Raw genomic sequence first — 9,160 nt, forward strand, 5'->3', positions numbered from 1 at the left:
AATCCAGTCTATATCGACATCTCAGCCCTATCAGCTACAGGATGCTGTCTCTAAACAGGACTCACAATCAAGCAGAGACCACATATCTGTTGTTAGAAGTGTGTTGGTGACAGAATGAGATTTTTATGGGGACTCACTGCATACATTCCTGTATTTATATTCATTTATTTCTTCAGCCCAGCTGGCATTATGTCCTCACTCCAGTTTAATCCCATGTCACTAAAAGTCCCATCCATGGTTGGTCTCTTCACATCGTGTTTAGTGGTTATTCTCTATAGTTTTGGGTTGCATCTGGTCTAAGCTGGCGTCTGTGGGTTCATCAGCCTTTCTCATCTTCCTCTTCTGACCTATCAAGGAAGGGCACATAAGTCCCTCTCCTTCCATCTTTCTCCCTAAGACATGCTGCAGGCCTTCCTTCTCTGTCTCTGGTGCTGCTTTGCTGCACAGCATTGGTTAGGAATGTTTGAGCTGTTGTGTTGCTGGATACCATCTTGTTGTGGGGCTGATGCCCTCTGCAGTGCAGTCCAGGGAAGCAAGGAGGCTATGGGATCTGTCCTGCAGAGCTAGCCGCAGGCAGAGGAAAGGAAGCCACTCTGTAATTTTTTCCCAGCAGCCTCCTTAAATCTGTGGGTGACAGCTTGGACACCTTGTCTTAGACAAGGAAATGAGCTCAGAGCTGAGGAAACTTGCCCCAGGTCGCAAATTAAATCCGTGCTGATGCTGAAGTGAACACAGCTTCAGACTGGAAGCTATCCAAATAGCTGCAAGAGAAAAATCATAGCTCTTTCAAAGCCTCGAAGCGTCCCACCACGAGCTCTAGGCAGTTACTGGAAGCAGTGCCAGACTTCCCTGTCATCCCTATCCTGTAAGCAAGCTGCACGGTGGATTACTCATTTTCTCTCTTGCCTGTGACTGAGGCTTTTTTCTCATATCCTACTCCTGGTTTCATCGTCCCAAGGATTTCATCTGAAGGGCGGGGCTTTCTTCAAATCCCTCCACCCCAACGGGAGCCTGAAGTCTGGACCAATGAAAGCATAGTACCTCATTTACTGGCACTAAGAACTGGCACTATTTAAGTGGTAGCAGGAATGGGCTGTGAATCGCGTCTGCTTTCTCCACAAACAGGCACAGTGTTGTCTGATCTGGACATCTCTGAGCTGAAGAGAGGGAAGGGCAAAAGCCTGTAGGTCCCTACTGCCACCATGTGCTCTAGCAAGTGTGCAAGATACATCGGACACTCTCTGGTGTTGTTTGCTGTCCTCTGCATCGTAGCTAATATTTTGCTCTACTTTCCTAATGGGGAAACAAAGTATGCTGTTGAGGACCACCTCAGCCGCTTTGTGTGGTTCTTTGCTGGCATCGTAGGCGGAGGCCTTCTGGTAAGTTACTCGGAACTGTTTTCACTACAAAATTCCTCTCCTCTTGAATGGCAGTGTGCATTCTTTTCCCGTGAAGTTTTCTATAATGCCTGCCTGCAAATCGTTGCAAATCCTTCGGATATTGTTGTTGTTTTTCTTTTAAAAGCAGACTGTTTCAAGGTTGTGTTAAACTTTTTGCTAATCTCATTAGATGTTGTTTTAATAAAATCTTTTACCTTAGAGTGAACTCTGTTCCCCGAAGCTTTTACTTTACAGCTTGAAAAGCAGCCACTTTTCAAGATGTGAGAGACTATCGAGTTTCTGAGTGCTGGAATGACAGTCACTTCTCAGTTGCTTCAGGGAGAGAACAGTCCCCGGTCTAAATCTTTCTCTGTTGCTTATTTTCCAGCATCTGTGATGGGGGAAATATTAAGTGACTGCACTGGTATTTTCAAGTAACTGTAGGCTTTCTCCTGGGTTTGGATTTAGAAGTAGGTTAGTATCAGTCTAATGGTGGAATGTGTTGTTTTTTTTTTTCCACAGTTTGATTTTAGCTGAAGCTGACAGGAATTTACTTGACACATTTAGCTTTGTCAACACAGACGGAATGTGGACACATTTGGGTTTGCTCATTTAAAATGCTGTGACTAAGAATTGCAAAGAGAAATTTTGTGGGATTGTTACTGTCATAGAGAATACTATTTTCTTTGCCAATTAGAAGTTGTTAAGGTATTTAATCCTAATATACTCGCTGTGGCATGGCTTGGCAAATGTGCCTTGAGTGTAAGCATTATAACCATTCATGTTCCCATAATTAATACAAATACAATTAATGAACAAATGAAGTCGCTACTTAACACCCACTGTGCTTAGTGTCCTCGGCCTTAAACTTCAAGTAGCTCATTCTTATTTGAAGAGCATTACTGCTGAGTTGAAATAGATATTTTTTAATAGAATTTTTTTTAATCTTTTTTACTTACTCAAAAGGTTTCAGTCATTCTACTCAAGATTTGATCTTCTATGTTAGTCAAGGGGAGAAATACTATTTAAAGACAGAGTTTAGAATCAACAGTGCTAACAGCTTTCACGTGAGTATATGGTAGGGATGCTCATATTTATAGACTATTGTTTCACATTCTGTATGCTCACCCACTGTTCATGAAAACATGTAACAAATGCAATAGTTTTGTTTCTTCTCAGGCTTTTCCATCATTCATGGTATTTGGTTAATCTAATTATCAGAAATGAACTGCCTAACCCCGCCCATACAAGCTCAGGAAAGACAATGACTTGATTCTGTTTGCCTTCCCATCAGGTACTCCTGCCCGCGTTTGTGTTCATTGGGCTGGAGGAAGATGACTGCTGTGGCTGTTGCGGCCGTGAGAACTATGGCAAGAGATGTACGGTAAGTCTGCTGGCCCTGCCTCCTAGTGAAAGGGCTTCATTCCTGATGCAGGACTGTGGCTTACTTCTTGCTTTTTCTCTCCCTAGATGCTTTCTTCTGTACTGGCTGCTCTCATTGGCATTGCAGGATCTGGCTACTGCGTCATTGTGGCAGCGCTGGGTTTGGCAGAAGGACCAAAGTGTAGTGATTCCCACGGTGTGTGGAACTACACCTTTGCCAACACTGATGGACAGTATGTAATTGTTCTTTCCCTAGCAATACATTCTTAAACAACACATAAAAACGAAGTCATCTATCTGTCCAGCATCCCAATATTACCTTACAACAATTCATTCAGTGTGTAAGGTTGGATGGGCAATCATTAACCCGGACAAATTCTAGATATTATTGAACACATATACTGACTTTGTTCTTACAACAGCCCTATGTGGAGACTCCCATTGTTACTTCTCATTTGCAAATGAGAAAAAGAGGCCAAGGAAGATGGTGACTTATCCAAACTCTCATTGCTTGAAAATACCAGTTTATCTTTGAACCCAACCTGTCTGCCTTATAGAATTTATGCTCAGATACTGTGTAAATTAAACCACAATGATGGGCAGAGCAAACACAACACATTTTAGTAGTTCATGAGAAAGTACTATAGTACCCATTTGTAATCAGAACCCAGGACAAGCAATGCTCCCACCCTCCACCTGCATATGCTGGCTCACATGTAACATGCAAACATTTTGATTTAAGTTACCAGGAGACACAGGAAAGGTCTTATTCACAACTCTAACTTCAGTGTAGTTAAGTGTGGCCCCATTGTGTTGTGTTGGTATTTTCGTTTTATGGGTTATGACAAAGGAACAGAATAGAAAAGCTGGTGGAAACTCGTATATGTGGAAATGAATGAGTATAGTTCAACCTTTCCTGACTTGATTTCTCTAAAAGAAGAGATTTTATTTTCTCTCTCTCTCTCTCTCTCTCTCTCTCTCTCTCTCTCTCTCTCTCTGTGTGTGTGTGTGTGTGTGTGTGTGTGTGTGTGTGCATGTGTGAGTGCATATAGAGTCCAGAAGAAGGTTTTGGGATTATGGAGCTGGACATACAGGTGGTTTGTGAGTTGCCCTATGTGAGTGCCAGGAACTGAATTAGGGACCTATGCAAGAGCATCACATACTCTTAACCCCTGACCGTCTCCCCAGGCCTGATTCAGCTTCTTAAGTTTGAATTTTGAAAGGCTAAGTTCTTGAAGGACAAAAATGAAAAAATAATAATGATTATGGATTGTCCTTCATATTATCAATAATATTGTTCCACATGAATTGCATGGCAAGGATGTGGAGAGGGAGAGAGAGTGTGTGTTTAATTTTTCCTCCATGAGAAAAAAATGTGAATTAGACAGGTCCAATCTCAGCTCCACACTCACTCTCTAAGAACAGGAAGAAGTGAGCTGATTTCTCTGTCTCTCAGTGATTTCATCTGTAGAATGGAACCAATGGTGGTTTTTATGAGCATTAATGAGATGATGTATGTGTGAAGTGTTCATGTGAAGGGTGACACATTGTGAGCCATGCCAGCATTAACTTAGGATGAACATGACCGAATGATAGTCTCTGACAGGAACCTAGTAGTTACTGGAGTGGAGATTTTATGTCACCAGTGTGATTCATCTTTGTTGAGAGCATAATGTACTCATTGAAAATGATTCATGTTTGTACAAGCATGTAGAACAGTTGCATGAAACTACCTCCAAGGACAGTCAAAATGCATGCAGCTGGGATGCATGGAGGGTTATGTCTATCACTCAACAAATTTTAAGATTCATTTGTATTGATCATTATGATTTATTTATTTATTAAAAAACTTCCTCTTGTCCTAGATCATTTCTTATTCAATTCTTTCCAGGGATCTCAATATATAGAGTAACTATCAGTTCCAAACCAGTGGTTAATTTTTCAGTAGTTAAATAGAGCCAAAGAAAATTTTGACTCCGTAACCTGAAAAACAGACTTTGTTCTATTGACAAGCAGAAACACAGGGCCAGAATGTCAGATTTTTGTTTTGTTTTTAGGGGTGGAGTGATGGCAGTGTGTTTTGTTTCAAATCAACAAGTTGAATATCTTATTGGCTCAGTGTACTGTTCCAAAGTTAGATGTCTGGTTTCAAGCTGGGGTAGTAAGAGGTGATAAGGAATTGTACCAGGCCTCTTTGTGGGGTTAGGTCACTCCTTCATGTTGGATGTTCCCACATGGTTGAATCCTACTTTACTGGGAATCCAAATATTCCATGAGGTAGCAAGGGCTGACAGTCTAGAAAAGAAATCCAACACACACACACACACACATACACACACACACACACACACACACACACACACACACACACACACACACACACGACCTTAGCATGGCCTCGTGATTTTTAACAAGGGGAGTTCAGGTTGTTATTTACCATTCTGTGGCTTTTAAAACTCACCATGTTCCAGACACTGTGCTGGTGGCTGGGTTTAAGAAGAACAGGCTCTGCCTCTGCCTTCATGGAGCTCAGCCTTGCCGAGTAGGTATGTAATAGGTCTTCTCTCTGGAAGGTGGTTTTCCTTGGTAGCCTTTGACACTTTGTTTCCCTGATCAGTGCACGTGACATCAGTGCTCTTCTGTCAGAGTCCATATTCTTGAAGGACAGAACCCACCATTATGTCCCAGCTCCAGCTCAATTTTGAAATCAGTATTCTAGGTCAAACAGCTGAAGGGAAGTTGTTCTATGTTGCTACAGAGGAGAGGCATGGGCATAACACAATGAAAGTAAAGAGACTGGACTTAAACCCTTGTGTTTTCTATTGCCAATTAACTTTTTGCTTAAAAAATTTAAAAAATTATGTCAACAATTTGAAAAAAAAAGTCTCTTGAATTCTAACCTGGCAGGGTTTGGACAGTTTTCAAAAAGTTGGGTGTTTGGTATCTTCATAAAATAATACCTTAAAGTTGAAAATCTAATATAAAATATATTTTCCAAATAAATATTTGCTCAATATCTCTCCCACAGATTATAATTAAGCAATAAAAAATGGGTAACAGAATAAAAATATGCTTTATAAGTTTACTACCCTCCAACATGAATTGTTTCCCTTTTTCCATATCTGCTTTTAGTTTACATCTACATGAAACATGACTTGATTTTTTTAATTTGGTCTTAAATATGATGCAAATATAGCTTTGCTTTTTTTCTTGCACGGAATCATTTGTCTTTTACAGAATATAAGAATCTTTAGTGTGAGAAAATTTTAGCCACAGAATACTGGATTAATGTAAAAATTTGTGCTTTAATTTTGTGTTTATCATTGCAAGAACATTTAGGCTGCAACTTGCCATTTGTTGGAATGGTATGTTGTACAAAACCGTGTGCTAGTACAGTTTTGTGTTAATTCAATTCTGTGTTTCTGAATAAAAACTTGCAAACAAAAAACTAAGTTATGAAATCCCTCTAAGCTGTAGTCATGTGCCTGAAGTTTCTCTTCTGACCACAGGTACCTTCTGGATCCCACTACATGGTCCAAGTGCCATGAGCCTAAGAATATTGTGGAATGGAATGTGACCCTATTTTCTATCCTCTTGGCGCTCGGTGGAATTGAATTCATCTTGTGTCTTATTCAAGTCATAAATGAAGTGCTTGGAGGCATATGTAGCTATTGCTGCTCCCACCAACAGGTGAGAACTTGTGTGACAATGCTGAGGTTTAGCCCTATAGTGTTCAGTTGCCACAAGGCACCATTCTTCTCATCAAAGAGAAAAGGCAAAAACAGACATGCTCAACCCACCAGCACTTACTCTTACTTTGTCTTTGCAGGTAGGCATTTATTAATTCAATTTGGCTTCAATGCTGAGTTTCACAGACTCAGTTATCTTGGTTTGTAGATGGCTCTGTGGGCAGAGGAACACTTGCCCATAGACCCAATACCTCTTCCAAGTCAATCCCTATAAGTTTTACTCACCCCACTCTGGTTACAGCTACACATGAGTGTCCAAAATGCTTGCCCTCATGCTCCTAAGTACACATGAATAGTAACAAACACTGATTATATCAGATGTTACACTAAACTCATTCTCCATGGGAGTCTGACTCTAGCATTAAAGAGGATGTTTAAGATTACTTAGGCAGGAGGTAACAGACTTCAGTTCTTTGCCCAAAGCCCTTCCTCTTAATTTATACCCTGTACTCCTTGTCCTGCTGGATTCTCTGTAATTCTGCCCTAATAAGGAGTAACAAAAATGCCTATATAATAAGCATGGGGCACAATTATTAGCCTTTGAATAGAAACTTTCTATGAAAGAAAGCCAGGAAGCTCTGGTTTCCTGGGGATATGACTTAGGAGTGAAATATCTACTTTTCATAATGGAGAAAGTTATTTTTTCTTTATCTTCCTAAAAATATAATATTATTGAACAGATGGGAAGTCAAGGTCTGACCCATTTTGGGAAGTTGCTGTTTTATGTCTTATTCTTTAAAACAAGATGAAGTAATCAAACTTATTTAATTTATATTTTACATCCTATGCCATTTATCCCTCTAATTAATTTTCTTCTGATTTGCTCTGAAAATAAGGCAAACAAAACAAAACAAAACAAAAACAAAAACAAAAAACCTAATAGAAACCCAAAGTTCCTGTTACTGGGAAAACTTTGGCTGTAAATATTCTGGGAACTTTCTATATATTTTAAGAGGAAGTTGAATTTCACATCTAGCTTTCCCTATCATGAAAGTACCACAATATTAAGAATTTTTTTTGGGATCCTGCCAATCTTCCAAGAAAACAGCCAAGTTGGAAAACTTCAGTATGTGGATGTTTTTCAGGCAACTGAGGGGAAGGAGAACAGGATAAAGCCTTGGGACTGATTCTTAAATGCAAACCCCTGCTCACCCTTGAAACTCATCTGAAGCAGAACATAAACTCAGTCCAGCATTAAGTCCACAGCTACTGCTGGACTTCCATGCATTTGGGGCACAGGCATAAGGAGTCAGTGGACAAAATTGGTTCTGTGTTTTGTGAGGAGAGATAATCTCCTGAACTGGAGGCAAGCACATGGGTCCTCACATTAGACACTGTAGAAAGGGCCTCTTCCTAACATTTAGGAAGATCTATTACTTTTATGTGCAAGACAAAAGATGCTCTTACAGGACAGGGCATTTAGTTCACAAGAGCTGGCTCCCAGCTTGGTAGCATTTGATTTGAAAGGTTATCCACAGTAAGCCCACACCAGTGGGAAGTTCCCATGCCATTATTTTAAATATCTCCTTCAGAGTAGAGACCCACACAAACACTACAAGCCAGTTTCATGTCAATATCAAGCAGTTTCATGTCAATATCTCCAGTTTCTGGAGAAGAAAGTAGGTCTGGTTTGTTTAGGAAACATTTTGTGAGCCTGGTCTGAACCCTAAGTGTGTAGCTGGCTAACTTTCAATAAATATTGAGGTCACTGTTATTTTTGCTTTAGGGATGCAAAGTACACAAGTTGTACTGTGTGTTGACACTGATAATAACCTAACATAAATTTCATTTTCTTTACAGCAATATGACTGCTAAAAGAACACAAGACAGAACCACATGCTTCCTTTATTTCACTGTAACTTGTATATTTTACTCGTGTTATGCAACTTTGTACTGGTGTATCATATTCCATAATTCTACTTTTACAAAGAAATGTGCGGACATCGTCACATGATGTCAGCGTTTGCATTATCAAGCAAACTTTGTTTAAAGAATGAGGCAACAGACTGCACTCACTCTGAAGGTATTTTTACAGACTGAATGACTGTTCTCAGCATAGCTGAGATAAACTCTTCAATATTTAAGATAAAAATCACATTTAACTATTGTGCATATGTGTATTTTAAATAAAGGATCTACAGTTTCCTTTTTAAGATCAAGAAGGACAAAAAACCCTGAAAAGATGTTTGTCAAACTGTTTATATGGCGTTTCCCATTTGTGTGTGTACAAATCTCTAAGAGGCCCTCTGAAGTGAGAGAGAAGAGCTTGCCTGGATTTGGAAAGCTCATTGAGAAAGCGCTAATCCAAGTACATGAAAAGAAATAAGTAAAGCTGCCAGTGGCTGTGAACACAACTAGATGCTGAAGTTTTCTATTATGTAGAAAGCTTTTTGCCCTTCAAAGACAAAGACTGTGTATATAAAAAGGAAGGTCAGGATAGTTGGATAAAAAAGAAGATGGGAAATTGAATAAAACAGTTGATCACCATGGTGGGAAAATCAATTGGTGGAGTGGGGACTGAAGACCACAAGGGGATGCCTCCAAACTTCCTTGTTGAGCATAAAATGAAATATTCTCTACCATTGAGCTGTTGTTTTTGGTTTTATATGAGAAGAGGCAACCTCTCTGGTCAGGTCATTTATCAGAGTC

General features: G+C 39.8%; 1 protein-coding gene across 1 annotated transcript; it reads left to right on the forward strand.

Annotated features, from left to right (window-relative positions):
- The first annotated feature begins 929 nt into the window (after positions 1–929).
- Positions 930–8,865, forward strand: Tm4sf1 (transmembrane 4 L six family member 1). Its single transcript, XM_027395010.2, has 5 exons — positions 930–1,379; positions 2,674–2,763; positions 2,850–2,995; positions 6,272–6,452; positions 8,312–8,865. The coding sequence occupies exons 1-5, from the start codon at positions 1,203–1,205 to the stop codon at positions 8,324–8,326; spliced, it is 609 nt and encodes a 202-aa protein (XP_027250811.1). The 5' UTR covers positions 930–1,202; the 3' UTR covers positions 8,327–8,865.
- The last annotated feature ends 295 nt before the right edge of the window (positions 8,866–9,160 follow it).

The sequence above is a fragment of the Cricetulus griseus genome (genome assembly GCF_003668045.3).
Source record: "Cricetulus griseus strain 17A/GY chromosome 1 unlocalized genomic scaffold, alternate assembly CriGri-PICRH-1.0 chr1_0, whole genome shotgun sequence".
In the NCBI taxonomy this organism is placed as follows: domain Eukaryota; kingdom Metazoa; phylum Chordata; class Mammalia; order Rodentia; family Cricetidae; genus Cricetulus; species Cricetulus griseus.